This window comes from Sapajus apella, unplaced genomic scaffold (assembly GCF_009761245.1).
Source record: "Sapajus apella isolate SASKATOON/1434 unplaced genomic scaffold, GSC_monkey_1.0 scaffold32, whole genome shotgun sequence".
Classification (NCBI taxonomy): Eukaryota; Metazoa; Chordata; class Mammalia; order Primates; family Cebidae; genus Sapajus; species Sapajus apella.
Genome location: NW_022436972.1, coordinates 2242648 through 2258911, shown reverse-complemented (window position 1 = coordinate 2258911; position 16264 = coordinate 2242648). Strand labels below are relative to the sequence as shown.

General features: G+C 39.5%; 1 protein-coding gene across 2 annotated transcripts in view; it reads left to right on the top strand.

Annotated features, from left to right (window-relative positions):
- Positions 1-16264, top strand: part of FLT1 (fms related receptor tyrosine kinase 1) — a 194517-nt gene that overhangs the window by 15915 nt on the left and 162338 nt on the right. For both annotated transcript variants that reach the window (XM_032294393.1, XM_032294394.1), the window contains exons 2-3: positions 13026-13122; positions 13514-13740. In XM_032294393.1, coding sequence (XP_032150284.1) covers positions 13026-13122; positions 13514-13740 — 324 coding nt within the window. The remainder of the gene's footprint in view (positions 1-13025; positions 13123-13513; positions 13741-16264) is intronic.

Genomic DNA, 16264 nt, shown 5'->3' with positions numbered 1-16264 from the left:
GGAACAGCTTTGGCATTGGGGCCCTTACTACCTCTCCACAGAGCTCTTCTTTTTGGTTTTATGTAACTTCTGCTTACTGGTTTTGGTCTTGTCCTCCAGAATGCACTGATTCATACTTTATTTCAAAGCTGTCAGGTTGGTGGCCAACTGATAACAGAAATTGTTGTTTTCCTTCTGTTAGAGACATAATGTCTTGTATGATATAAAAAAGGCGAATTTCTAGAAATCAAGTTCTAGGTAGGGTAATGATGGTGGTGTATGAGCATACATGCCCTGAGAATGAAAACCAGCATTCCCCAGGCATTGAGACAAGCAACTCTAAAGTATTCTATGGGTATTTGTCAGAAAGGCCTTAATATCACATGCCGAAATGAGTGAAAAACATTCAGTAAATTATCTCTTTTAAAAATTGAGATACTGCTGATGAAAACATGCTGGTTTTAATAGATTACTTTTCCTTACAGAAACTTGACTCTCAGCAAAACTTGTATAACATTAATTCCATCTAAGGTTTTTTTTTAAAGTCTTTGAAATCTTAGGAAAGCATAGCTCTTACAAATATTTACTATGTGAAGGATATCTTAAGAAAACATGAAATTAGAAAAACCCAGAATAAAAAAGAACAGTTTAATCAACATGTCCACTCCATTTTCTAAGCATGATTAATCTCCAAAATATGTGTAATGAAAGGCAATTATATTTCAAATTGTTTAACTTAGAAGGAAACTGATTTTGACAATAGAAAACACAATTGTCAAGAATTGCATTTAATGAGTCTTAGAAATTTGCTAATGTAGCTTTCAAAAATTCAATTCCCCTATGATGGATAACTTTATTGCACACTCTTGGCCACTTAAGTCTCAAAGGTCACAGAATTTGTATATATTTTTGGTTGCGAAGATAGAGATCTTCTCAACTTTCCTCTTAGTGAGTGTATTTAAAGTATCTCCTTTATGAACAGTCTAAAGGACTCCAGAAAGATGTTTTCTATATAATTTGGACTCCGTAAGCTGTATCAAAGTAAGCTGAAAATTAACATCAGAGCTTTGTCACATTCAGCCTTCCAATCTTATTTCATCTCGCCTCCATTTTTATATACAAAGCAAATGGTATTCTGTCATTATTTGTAATAGATTCTGAAGCTGAAAGTCTGTATGAAGAGAATAGATAAGCTTTGTGTTTCCATAATAACATTTTTGGCTTTTCTTGCATGACTAGCTACAGTGCCAAGGTGCACGCTTGTCTGTCTGCCTGTTTGCCAGCCTTTTTTTCTTCATTTTATTGCACAAAAATGTGAAGGCATTATTTTGGAATCAAAATAGAAACTTGAACAAAGTGCATTTTTATGGTAATTTAATAGCATCACATTACAGCTCCATGACATACTCATTTTTTTCCCAGAAGGAACTGTGTATGGATATGAAGATAATGTCACATGACAGGATATAAGATATAGCCGAGTAAAATTTAAAGGTTCCAATTCCCACTTTGATACTTTAACTGTTACATGGCAAGCTCCTATACTGAATTGATAAAATATCTCCCAGACCTTTTCTATGAGACTTTCCTTCTAAGGGAACCCATAGGGATCCATGTAAATGACAAATCCATGACATTGAGACCTGCTGTCATCATCTCTATAGATGCCTGGAACCTTGACACTGAACAGTAATGAAGGCAGAGTATTTGGTAAACTATCTGGACATAGACCAAACTGTAATCCTGATGCTATGTAAAGCAGAGAAAACTTTCCATTTTAGATTGCAAGTCACATGCATTCCGTACTATGCAGCCAAACTGATAATTGTTTATTTAATGAGAACATGGAGGATGCCTTTGGCAGAACTGAAATTTGCAATCCTAAATAATTTAGAGATTAGAAGTCTAATGTTAAGGCAGTTCAAGCATACTATTATCACCACTACTCCTTTCTTTCTTTCTTTTTTTTTTTTAAGACAGAGTTTCGCTCTTGTTGCCCAGTCTGGAGTGCAATGGCGAGATCTTGGCTCACCACAACCGCCTCCTGGGTTCAAGCAATTCTCCTGCCTCAGCCTCCTGAGTAGCTGGGATTATAGGCATGCACCACCACGCCCGGCTAATTTTTGTATTTTTAGTAGAGACGAGGTTTCTACATGTTGGTCAGGCTGGTCTTGAACTCCCAACCTTAGGTGATCCACCCACCTTGGCCTCCCAAAGTGCTGGGATTACAGGCGTTAGCCACTGTGCCTGGCCACTACTACTCTTACTAATACAACTCTGTGCAAATGCTCTTGCAGCTAAAAGCATTTTGTCACTGATCAGATACTATGATTCTAAAGAGGATGCACAAATTGATACAAAATTAACAAATTTATTAAAAAACCCACTTACTTTCATTAAACCACGTGCATGCATATTTAGTCTCACATACATTGTGTGTGTTCATTGAAATTGCACCTCTGCTGAGCAATCAGTTATCATGTCTCTTCCAGGTGTTCACAATCTGAAAATGTGTATGTTCCGGCCTGAAATAACTTCTGAGTAGCATAACACTACTGGCGATTACGATCCATTCTATAAGACATGATATCAGGGCCCAGCTTCCACAAAGACCTCTGAACAGTGAAGTTGGATAAGAACATAAGCCCGTGGGGAGTATGCTTCAAATTTAACAAGTTTCCTGCCGTTGATAGAGAAAACAGAGATGCGTCCAAGCCCTGCCTAACAGACACAATGTTCCTTTATGCATTTTTAGGGTGTAGAGAGTGTTTGCTCTGTTCATGGCCCTTTGCATAACCAGGTGAAGGGCTACCAGACTTCTCTACCGAGTATTTTACGAGTGATGTCTCGTGCCCTGTCAGCCAGATCTTGACCTTTGCCCTAGGCAGCTCAGACAACTTTCATGACATCGTATGGTAAATTGAAATGACATGTTGTTAGACAGCTCTAGGGAAGTGGTTTCTGAACTCATTTAATACCAAGCCAGCGATGTAGGAGTAGGGCATTTTTTGGGAAAAGGTAACTCTTTGGTCAGCAGGAGATTTCTCCCAAACCAACCTTAATTAACTGATGTCACACGAAAAGGAGTTGTGCATGGCTATAGGTCATTGGAAGGGTAGGCCCCTGATGGCAGCTTGGTGACAGGCCTAGTGATCAATGAATGTGCCCTGTTCAACTGTGACCCTCAGAGAAGCCAGTGTCAAGTAAAAAGCTCAGAGAGGCACGCGGAAGACATGTTTCCCTCGTAAACATTGACAGTAGGAATGTTGATGTTATTAGAGCATTTTTTCCTGGTAAGCATTTTAAACCACACAGATTTTTTTTTTCCTTTTAAATAACTTTTATAAAGCTTAAGGAAAAAATGAGTAAATTTAATGACCCATGTATGGATGGGATGAAAACTGTCCAAGTTCTGATGATTTTAGACTTCTGCCACTTCAGTGGCTAACAGTGTGATGTCCTTTGCACCAAGAGCTACAAAACCTAATTATGATTTTCATTGACAAGACAATTAAAATATGAATTGTAGGACAGCCTTAAAATGAGCAAACCAGAGCAGAATTATTGAAATGAACATACTTGGAGAGAAGTGCCAATGCTAATTGCTGGCATTACACATTTAGGTAATTTCTTGATTTATTTTTTGACACCTGGATTCAAGACATAAATGCTATATACATGGCTATTTTGAATTTTCTATTCAGGCTTTGAGATCAGAGACTGCACATACTGAATCTAATAGTTTGGGGATTAATTAGAATGGCAAAACGTCTAAAGCAAGAAATCAGTGTGGTAAAATAGTGAGTTTAATATACTATAAAGATTTAAAGGAAAAAGCAGGTTCCTAGGATTAGAAACTTTCTACAAATGAAATATAATGTTGCTGGACAGCAGCTACCTAAACATTCAGTTCTATTGTGGACCCTGAAGACCAATAACACAGTTACCCTAAAATAAAATATTACATATTTGTAAAGTTGCCCATGTAAAAGTCACAAATCTTATCTGCATAAGGGATTAGTCAGCAGTGAGTCATTGCTTCATGGTCTTGCCACATACAAGTAAATTTCTAAATCCCAGCCTAGAAAGAGCTTTCCCTAAGCCTAATCTGAATGAAAAATGTAATTAAAGCACACACCAAAAACCTCTTCTAGTTCTACATCAACATCCCCATCACCACTCAAACAAACTTGAAGTTTTCATGGACAGAAAAGTATGTGCATGCATGTCAGCAGGCGCGTGTGTGTGTGTGTGTGTGTGTGTGTGTGTGTGTGTGTATTTTTGTGCACATCCTTTCATTTCTTTACATTCTTCCTTGATTTAAGGCCAGTTGTTTTGGAAAACAAACCCGACATTTAAAAAATTAATGTTATTGCTAATTGTGGGACTTAAAAAATATGCTTTCAGTTCACACAAGTTCCCATAGCTTTCCCATCATCTATTTAGGCTGTTGGTAGATGGAATATGAACTCTCTGGCCTTTCTCCATCATTCTGGAAGTGAGAGGAGATGGGACAGTATAATGCTCTTCATCAAAGCATGGTCCCTGCCAGCATAGCTGGTAGTGTAGTCTCCATTTAATGTGGTAATTTTAATCTAGGCATTCAGTTTTAATGTCCACTTTATATTACCTGATAAGTACTTGGATAGAGGTATGACACAGAGGTTAAGAACCAGAGTTAACTTTTTAATTAAGTATCAGCGCCCTATAAGAATTAGCATTGCAAATAAAAACGTTGGTAGCTTCTGGAATTTTGCAATTACATTCTTTACCCTTCTCCCACCCTTGCCACCAACCACAAAGATTCTGTGAGATTCAGTCTATGAGAATTAGGCATTTAATAAGCTACATCTTAAGGAAAGAATATCTTCTTTTATTGTGAATTATGTTTAATTAACCTCGAACAACCTTTGTAAAGGGCTCATGATCTTAAATTCAAATTTTGGAAACACGATACTTGGGGATCTCTATTTAGATGAAGAGGCCATTTATCATGTAGGATTATGTACTACTGAAAACACAGTACGCAAAATCAAAGACAGATGCATTTCATTTGAAATAAATGGAATATACAGAGCTTTAAGTTAAAAACAAATAAATTAGAAATGAAAAAATTTGATGTAAAAGGAAACACATTTCTTCAGAGAGTCTTAGCAACATAATTTGTTAAAAATTTCAATTTAAATAGGGAAAATTCAAAATATGCAATTAGGATTGATTTAAAACTAACACTGAATTGAATTTAAAAGATTGTAATGGGGGAGGGAACAGCAAGTTTTTTGCAACATGTTTGTAAACTTCTCTTATGTAGTGATGTTACTGAACATGAAGGAAAAATTATTTCTCTAAAATCAGCCTTCCAAAGTTTTAAGCTGGAAAAACTAGTGTAAAACCTCACATATATGTGACAACAAATTTCAAAATAACTGGATATTCTAGGCCTTCAACATAACTCTATGATTACTTTAGTTATAAGTTGTTGGGTTTTTAAAAATAGCAGCTTTATTGAGATAAAGCTCACATACTATAGGAGACCAGAATATGACACCCCAAAATATGACTGTAAGAGACAAGAATATTAAAGTATATAATTCAGTGGTTTTTAGTACATTCAAGAGTTGTGCAACCATCACCATTAATCTAATTTGACAACATTTTCATGCCCCAGAAGAAACCCCATGCTGATTATCAGTCACTCTCCATCCCCTCCCCCCAAGCCCTGAAATGGAATCATATAATGTGTGGCCATTTGTGACTGGCTTCTTTTACTTAGTACAGTGATTTGTGGGTTTTTTGTTTTGTTTTGTTTTTGAGACAGAGTCTCCCTCTGTGGCCCAGGCTGGAGTGCAGGGGATCTCAACTCACTGAAACCTCTACCTCCAGCTTCAAGTGATTCTCATGCCCCAGCCTCCTGGGTAGCTGGGATGACAGGTGTGCACCACCACACCTGGCTAATTTTTGTATCTTTAGTAGAGACAGGGTTTCACCATGTTGGCCAGGCTGGTCTCAAACTCCTGATCTCAGTTGATGCACCTGCTCTTGCCTCCCAAAGTGCTGGGATTACAGGCATGACCCACCATGCCCAGCCTGTTTTTGTTTTTTAACAGTAACACTAGAGGAATTTGTTTTCTCATAATTCTGGAATCTGGAAACTTGAGATCAAGGTGCTGGCAGGTCTGGTCTCTCCTGAGGCCTCTCTCTGTGACTTGTAGACAGCTGCTTTCTCATTGTGTGCTTACGTGACTTTCTCTGTGCACCAGCATAATATTTTCAAGATAATCTGTGTGGCAGCACGTATCAGCACCTCTTTCCTTTTTATTGCCAAATAACACTCCGTTGTAATGATATGCCATATTTTATTTACCCATCATCAGCTGATGGACATTGGGTTCTTTCTTTCCTTCTTTCTTTCCCTCTTTCTTTCTTTCGCTTTCTTTCTTTCTTTCCCTTCCTTCCTTCCTTCCTTCCTTCTTTCCTTCTTTCTTTCCCTTTCTTTCTTTTCTTTTCCTTTCTTTCTCTTTCTTTCTTTTTTTCTTTCTTTCTTTTCTTTCCTTTCCTTTACCTCCCTGCCTCCCTCTCTTCCTCCCTCCCACCCTCCCTCCTCTCTTCTCTCTTCTCTCTTCTTCCCTCTTCCCTCTTCCCTTCTCTTCTCTTTTGACGGAGTCTTGCTCTGTCACCCAGGCTGCAATGCAGTGGCGCCATCTCGGCTTACTGCAACCTCCACCTTCCAGGTTCAAGCCATTCTCCTGTCTCAGCCTCCCGAGTAGCTGGGACTAGAGGAGTACACCACCATGCCCGGCTAATTTTTGTATTTTTAGTAGAGATGGGGTTTCACCATGTTGGCCGGGCTGGTCTCAAACTCCTGACCTCAGGTGATTTGCCCTTCTCAGCCTCCCAAAGTGCTGGGATTACAGGTGTGAGCCACTGCACCGGGCCCAGGTTGTTTCTTTTTGGGTGTTATAGGCAATACTGCTGTGGACCTTTCTGTGTCATTTTTTATGTGGACGGTGTTTTCATCTGTCTTGGATAGATACCTAGAAGTGTAATTGCTGAGTCATGTGTTTAAATTATGATCAGCTCTATGTTTAAGCATTCGAGGAACTGCCATACTGTTTTCCAAAGTGGGTCGCACCATTTAAAAATCCTCCCTGCGTTGTAAGAGGATTCCAGTTTCTCCACATTCTTACCAACACTTGTTCTTATCTGTCTTTTTTATTTAAACTATTCGAGTTGGCCTGAAGTGGTGTCTCCCTGTGTTTTTTATTTGCATGTTCCTGATGACTCATGAGGGCCTTCATCTTTTCATGGGCTTATTGGTTATTTATATATCTTCTTTGGGAAGGTGTCTATTCAGATTCTTGGTTGATTTTTAAAATTGCGATGTTGTTTTTTTACTAACTGTAAGTACTATTAAAATGTGATTTTTAATTATACATTGTAATCAATTACTGTGATCCCAGGATCAAAATTGTTAGCGGAAAAGGATCATAAAAACCGAGGTCTAAACTTCTGTATTGACAGATAAAGTATCTGAGGCTTAATGTGGCCTGCCCGTGGCCACAACAGAACTAGTAAGTGGCAGAGCTAGGGAGATTAATGACTCATAATAAAAAATGGAAAAACACAGATGTTTGGTGATTTATATTCAAATAAAGCTCCTTTCTTACAGAGAATAACCCTCAGACTTCAATAGACTAAGGGGCACTGAGGTGGCATCTGGTGAGAGAGGGGCCAGGAGATTTGCCTTGAAGTTGCATTCGACCAGCTAGAACACTGTTTTTATTTAGATTAATAAAAATTGCAGTTTTCTAAAGATATATTTAGTCAGATTGAGAGTCTTGAGTTTTATTTATTTATTTATTTTTTGGGACGGAGTTTCACTCTTGTTACCCAGGCTGGAGTGCAATGGCGCAATCTCAGCTCACCGCAACCTCCACCTCCTGGGTTCAGGCAATTCTCCTGCCTCAATCTCCTGAGTAGCTGGGGTTACAGGCACGCACCATCATGCCCAGCTAATGTTTTGTATTTTTAGTAGAGATGGGGTTTCATCATGTTGACCAGGATGGTCTCGATCTCTTGACCTCGTGATCCACCTGCCTTGGCCTCCCAAAGTGCTGGGATTACAGGCGTGAGCCACCGCGCTCGGCAAGTCTTGAGTTTTAAAAGTGACAGCAAGGCTATCTGGTTCATAATGACCTCTAATGGGAGTTGGCTTTTTTAGTGTCCATCGTGGTAGCTTTGAAGAGCACTTGAAGAAGGAGCCTCAATCATCTGGGCTTTGGATTTGGTTGCAAAATAAAGCCATCCTTTACTTGGATATGTATTCACTCTTCCCATTGAAGTCAAAGAAGGCGTTCCGTTTTGCCTAATGAAACGAAGGTGGGGAATGAAGGGTGGCATTTAAGAACAGTCTACATATATAGATTTTCTTTGTGAGGTTTAGCATGTGGGGAAGGAGAGAAGGGATTTGTGTCAAAGAGTCAGAAAGTTCTGTTCCACCTGCCAGATAATATAGAACAGAAACACAATGAAGCAAATTCTCAGATAAGACCAATACAAAGTGTCAGTGTTCAAATAAGTCCATGTTCACCTGTTGGTTTTTTAATGCCATTAGCCCATACTGCTTGACCTTAAGTTTTTCTAACAAAGCAGCATGGGATAAAGCCCATTTTCATGCTCTGTGTTGAGTTTTTTGGTTTTGTTTTGTTTAAATAATAGTCTTCCTGATGTAAGGAGATTTGTATGCCTCTTATGATTATATTGTAATTGATTTTGATGAAAACAGTAGTTCACAGGAGGGACAAGATCATTTATTGGGAGGACAAAATCATTCTTTTAAAACAGATTTCTAGGCTGCCATGTAAAGCAGTGGGAAGTTTTGATCCCCATCGCTAAATTATGGCACTCCACCCTCGAAAATGAAATAGGCTGTGGATTTATTATCTAAATGGTCAGTATGACTGTGAGCTACTGAGGCGAGCAAGCTGAGTTCCCTATGCTGTTACTATGCACGTGTTTATGGATATGTATATACATATCTATCTTTATGTAAATCACTGATAAGGTGGGCAAGTGTCTGGCATGTAGTAGATGCTAAAAAAAAAAGTTAGTTGAATCTTCATTACTCAGATAGGTGTATGGACATTAAACTGCCTCAAAGAAACGTTGTAAGGCCTAATAATGTGAGTTTAAAGCATTTGAGAAATAAATATTTTCACTTTCCCTTTTTCTTATTCATTTTCCTGTTAAACTATAAACTTGACACCTCCAATAACCTTTGTGAGATCCCAGTTTCCTATTAACTGAAGGATAGTAATGTACTCGAAGTCACCAGTTACTTGGAAATTTGTTTCCTTATACTTCTGTTTTCCTTTGTTTTCGTTATATATTTTTATCTAGCTTCCTCATTCCAAGTGCAAAATTCACGATCTTACTGGAGACAAATTATGTAACAACATATTTTTTTTAGCATTTTCCCCTAAACTTAACAATAACCCCATTCTTGTCAGTGTCTTTTAACCATTCAGTTATGTTGTCTCCTGGTTGGGGGACAGCGTGGCGAGTGCAGACAGGAACAATTAGAGGGCACACTGTTTCAGAGGTCTTCTCTAAATAGCACTTCTTGCCAGGCTAGGTGACTCACGTCTGTAATCCCAGCACTTTGGAAGGCCGAGGTGGGAGATCACCTGAGGTCAGAAGTTCGAGATCAACCTGGCCAACATGGCAAAACCACTACCAAAGAAGTCTTTACTAAAAATACAAAATTAGCTGGGTGTGGTGGCGCACGCCTATAATCCCAGTAAAACACTGAAGGCTGAGGCAGGAGAATCACTTGAACCCGGGAGGCAGAGGCCACAGTGAGCCGAGATTGTGCCATTGCACTCTAGCCTGGGTAACGAGCAAAACTCCATCTCAAAAATAAATAAATAAATAGCACTTCTCTCAGCTGGGCTTTGGGTGGTTCTTTGAAGTAAGCGGTTTCCTCTGATGAGGGTCAGGAGTACTGGTGTTCTAGGTTGCTGATAAAGAAAGATTCATATGATTTAGAAACCAAGACGTAGGCAGTGTGATTTACCTCATGTCACAAACAGGGGAACCGTTCCTTCTCCTGGACTGGAGCGCTCAGCATCTCCAGAATGAGACCATAGGGATAACCACAAGTAATGCCAGAATTTTCCACAGGAAGCTTTGATGAATTTTTTTCTAGCACATGAACAGTTGCTCAGTTAAATCCCCAGAGTTCCAGGCCGTAAAGAAGGGCAGAAACTGTTCTGGCGTGGAGATTTCTCAGGGCAGGTGTATCCATTGCTGGCTGTGGCTTTAGAAAAGCCTGGTGTTTCCACAGATCCCTGACTCTGAGCTACAGTTTGCCTCAAGAAACTCATAAGGATAAGTATGAGTTAAAATATGTTCCTAGGTACCTGAAGGCGTTGACTTGTTCTAGGAGGTTATTTGATAGATCAATGGGATCCATATAAAACAGGGATTTTAATTTAGTTAATATTTAGCCATTTTATTTAGGAGTGCTTTGATACCAGGATCTACTGTGTATAAAAGTTACTTTTAGGATATTAATTTAGGCTGGGCTCACGCCTATAATCACAGCACTTTGGGAGGCCAAGGTGGGAGATCACCTGAGGTCAGGAGTTTGAGACCAGCCTGGCAAACATGACAAAACTCTATCTCCAATGAAAATACAAAAAATTAGCTGCTCTGGTGGGATGCACCTGTGGTCCTAGCTATTTGGGAGGCTAAGGCACGAGAATTGCTTAAACCTGGCAGGTGGAGGTTGCAGGGTGAGTCGAGATCGCATCACTGCACTCTAGCCTGGGAAACAAAGTGAAACTCTGTCTCAAAAATAAAATAGAATTTAAAAAAGGTATTAATTTCTATTATTAGCAATACCAGAAAAGCATATGTTAATTTAATATATTTGCAGTTACACACCCAACAAAATATTCTGACAGAAGCATGGGGAGGGAAAGTGATTCCTCTAGATGCCAGTGACAGTGGGCATCTGCCATGTGCCAGGCAACAAGCCAGCCACTTCCACAGCACAGCACCGAATCCACACACCCTGCCTATGAGGTAGTTCATAAGGTTTCTGGTTTCACTCATGAGGAGGCTGAGGAGCAGCAAATTAAGTGATGCCAAAGTCATGCAGTCAGTAGGTGGGAAAGCTAAGCTTTAAACACAGATATAACTGAATCTAGTTTTCTCTGATATATTCAAACCCAAGAGAAACGCTGGAGAGCTCTGCTGGGCATAACCACGGTATTTGGCACATGCATCTGCTCTCACAGATCTGTGACCTAATGATAAAGCCTACATGACCATTCACTTCAAGCTTCTGCCTTCACTTCCACTACTTAAACTGATTTTTTAAAAGTAAAACTATGCCCTGAGATTGGTGCCCAATACTCAACTTTCCTTTCTCCAAGAATATCTTTCCTCCTTCCCATTAACTTCTATTCCTGCCCAAGGAATGCTAATCCTGGGCCCCTCATCCCCTGCCTTTCCAAGGCATTGCAGCTGCCTAGGAAGAGGGGAGGAGGAGGAGGCTGGTGAATAAGAGGGAGAAGGAGAAGAGAGAGTGAGGGATGAGGGGAGGCAGGAGGCGAGAGAGATCCTTACTGAGAGTATTCTGATTGGTGGATAAGAGCTTCAAGGCAGGCTCAGCATCTATAGCACCTATGGTTCAAAAAATCATGAGGCTGACTGTTAGGCTGTTCTTGTATTGCTGTAAAGAAATATCTGAGGAAAAAAGAAAAACAAACAAAAAGAAATATCTGAGGCTTGATAATTTATTAAGAGGTATAATTGACTCACAGTTCTGCAGGCTGTACAAGCATGGTGCTAGCATCTGTTTGCCTTCTGGTGAGGCCTCAGGGAGCCCTTACTCATGTCAAAGGCAAAACAGGAGCAGGTGTATCACATGGTGAGGGCAGGAACAAGAGAAGTGGGGAGGTGCCACACACTTTTAAATAATCACATCTAAATAACAGCGCCATGCCATGCGTGGGGGATCCACCCCCTTGACCCGACACCCCCCACCAGGCCCCACCTCCAACACTGAGGATTACAATTCAGCATCAGATTTGGAGGGTGAACATCCAAGCTATATCAGGCTGGGACTGTGAGAAATGGAAGGTCAGAGATTTCAAGGTCATCTAGTCCAATCTCTTTTTTACAGATAAGAGAAGTGAGATCTGGGAAGAGAGAGATGATTTGTCTAGGGTGACACAACTCGTCACTAAAATTGATGTCATTATTGCCTCATCTAGAGATGTGTAGATTTTAAGGCACTTTCACCACCTGACTTCATTGCCTCACAACAATCCTCTGTGAGATGTTTGACAAATGTCACGTAAGAGTGTGAACAGTTCCCTTTTGACTGTACCATTTTAGAGGGAACTCATAGATTATGTAAGACAAACCAAATGGCTTCTAAAACTGATTTTGGTTCTCAAATTAGTTTTCCAAATGAGGAAACTGGTTCAGAAAGGGAAATGATTGGCCAAAAATATATCATTGCTCAACTAATGATTGCACTAAGTCCAGAACCCAGGAAAACTTCTGCACTTTTTATTCAGAAAAAAGATGAGACAGGCCTATAGGAGCAGATGGCCCACACTGGAAGAAGTTCAGTATTGGAAATCTATCTTGGATGACACTGACATTTATTCCTAAAAGTTTTTACTAAATTATTACATATTTGAATATTACAACAAGTTATTTTATATTCTAATATAATTGCATTGAACCTATATGAATCCATTAACATTCTACATAAATAGGCTTTTGGGTGTTATTTAGGTCATTTGGTATAAAAGGATATGTAATATTTTTAAGCAAGGATAGAGCTAGAAAAAATTTGTGAATGAAGAGAAATTTCTGTTAGTGTATCTTTTGCATATAAATTAAAGATGCAAGTAAATTAAAGATGTAAATAAATTAAAAATGAAAACTCATCTTTATGGAAAGATAAGTAAAAAAAGGTAAGAAGGTAATTTGCAAATAATACATTTTAAAAATTTGTTTTCCAGGATCTAGTTCAGGTTCAAAATTAAAAGGTCCTGAACTGAGTTTAAAAGGCACCCAGCACGTCATGCAAGCAGGCCAGACGCTGCGTCTCCAATGCAGGTAAGTGACTGTGATGGTTTGGGAATAATGTAGTCAACTTGTCTCAGGCAAAATCATTCCCTGGCAAAGTAGAAAGGTAGGGACCTCAGTGATTGCCCGTGAACTGCAAAGTGCAAACCATATGCATCCAGCTTCCCATGAAAGGGGATTCATGGGGAAGGGAGAGCATTACTCACTCAGGGAAATGGGGGAAGGGATGCCCATATAGTTCTGCATCTTTCTTCTGAGTATTGTTCAATAGCTTTTCTAAATGTGTTGCTTTCCCGTAAAGAGGAAGATGACTACACTTAAGAGAGGACCTCAGCTTCCTAATAAAATGAATGCTTAGGAACTGGTGCTGAGCCCGGGGCCCAGCCATAATCATGTTTTGTTTTCTTATCTGTGATTGCAGAGGGGAAGCAGCCCATGGATGGTCTTTGCCTGAATCGGTGAGTAAGGAAAGCAAAAGGCTGAGCATAACTAAATCTGCCTGTGGAAGAAATGGGAAACAATTCTGCAGTAGTTTGACCTTGAACGCAGCTCAAGCAAACCACACTGGCTTCTACAGCTGCAAATATCTAGCTGTACCTATTTCAAAGAAGAAGAAAACAGAGTCTGCAATCTATATATTTATTAGTGGTAAGACTTCCATTTTCTACGTTCTGTTTGCTGTTGCTTTTCAGTGGGTCATAAATCTACCCTGGTCCATTGGAAGGGTGGATTTCCTAGTGAGTATGAAAGAAATGGGTTAGGAAAGAGATTCCATCCTAGTCGTAGACACTTTCATGAATGTCAGTTTTAACCAGGGTTGTCAAGGCCCAGTCAGTCACTTGTGTGCTCCACAAAGAGAGAGACACTGGTCTGTAGACGTCACGTCTGTACCCACAGACCCTAGCACAGTATCTGGCCTATAGCTGGATGAATAAATGAATGAAAGGATTTTAGCTCTATTTCTTAATTATTGAGAAGCCCAAAATAGAATACATGATTTTTGTCATTTAACATAACTGCATTCTCTTATATGCTAGAACTGTAGAATATTGTTTCTACTAAATTAATAAACTCAATGTTGCTATTATATCTCTTGAGTGTTACATAATTGGTTTCAATGGACAATGTTGTATTATTTCATGTTCACTGAGGAACTACTATAATGACATGAGAACTGGCACTGACCAGGAGACAGTGCAAAGGGCAAAGGGTAAAAAGGAATCATGTTTGATTCATTTTTTATAATACTCATAGAAAAATCATTTTTATTCATTCATAATTTTTATGATACTGTTTTTTCTTCCTTAGAGAATGAACAAATGAAGTAACATTCAAAGGGAAAAAATACAAAATCTTTTAAGAAGTAGAAACTCACAGTAAAATTGGAACTGTAAGAAAGAGTAATAAAAATGGCCTGTCACTTTCTTCTTCCTTGTTTAGTTTTAGTCAATTTCCAAATCTTGAGGGGATTAAAGAAAAATACACACACACACACACACACACACACACATGGCTGTAGAGAACACAAGCAAAATTAATAGGCACTTCAGTTATAGAATCAGGTTAAAAAACAAAAGAAAACAACCATCCATCAGCATCTATCACTAAATATACATTGTGGGTCTACTGGTGACTTCAAGAACTGGGACTTTGCATTGGAGGTAGTACAGTAGAATTCACACTTTAGTGAGTTTTCTTATTTGTTTGTTTGTTTTGTTTTTTGAGATGGAGCCTCACTCTGTCGCCCAGGCTGGAGTGCAATGGCATGATCTCAGTTCAGTGCAACCTCCACCTCCCAGGTTCAAGCGATTCTCCTGCCTCAGCCTCCCGAGTAGCTAGGATTACAGGGGCATGCCACCACACCTGGCTAATTTTTATATTTTTAGTAGAGATGGGGTTTCGCCATGTTGGTCAGGCTGGTCTCAAACTCCTGACCTTAGGTGATCCACCTGCCTCGGCCTCCCAAAGTGCTGGGATTATAGGCATCAGCCACCATGGCTGGCCATGGTTTGTTTTTTGTTTTTTTTGTTTTTTTTTTTAATTTGTGAAATAAAGCAACTAGACAGTATTTTCCCCAAGCAGTACTTATCCAGATTCAGGATTAGTCTTAGGAGACAGCAGAACAGTTGCCTGTTATTGACAGTAACATCTTTGTAGCTGCTATCAGCCTGATTTTGACTGAGCCACTTTCACGTCCCTGATTTTCCGAACTGTTTTGACATTTTGCATTTGTCCAGGGGTTAGATAGCTGTAAGGGACAAACCATCCAAGCAGTTTGCCATGAAGGGATGCAGTCAGCCCACTTCCACATACGAGTGGGATGTAAGCCGGGGACCTTTGCTTGGGTAAGTCAGCCCACTTCTAAAGCAGGGATGAAAGGATGGCAGGCAGGAATGAGGCAGGGAGGGGAAGGCGCAGCATTAAGAGCAGAGACACTAAGAGAATTTTGCAGCTGAGGGGGAAAGACAGCATGCTTGATAGTGGTGGAAAAAGCCATAAACTCAGCCATCTGTTCTCTTTTTCTAATTCTACATAGCATATTGTGTTCTTTCCGACATTTGTGGAGAAAGGAAAACACTTCACAATGAGTCACGGACTGCCCCCGTCTCTATAGGGGAGTGGGAGAAAAATTTATTCATTCTAATAGTTTCATAAAACTTTCTCTTGTGAGTTTATCAGTGTGACTTGCAAATTGAACACTTAAATGAATAAAAAGAACACCATCTTTTTTTTTTTTCTAATAAACAGTGTTCAGCTATTTTCACCTTTAGCTCCTAAACTATTCAATAGACATGGCTTTATGGAGCCAGGGAGTGCAAGCCTCTTCACTCAGTCACAAAAGAGAGACACTGCTATTTATAATTCGTTCCATTTCAACTATACAACAGAGCAGATCTAGCAAATAATCATGACTTTGGGTGTCAAATCCATTGTTAATCTAAGTCCTGTGATGGTAAGGTCCATGTCTGTCTTGGGTGACCTTTATCTGCAGTGTGCCTCCCTGGTACGGTGCCTTGCACGTAGTTAAGAAATCATATTTGCTAAATGAATAAATGAATGGATTAACAGGTGCTCTGTGGAATACTATGTTAAAATCAACATTTGAGGATAAATTCCAGGCTTAGTGGGAAAAAGTGCCGTGATTGATTATTGATGTCTCTTGCAGGATTGT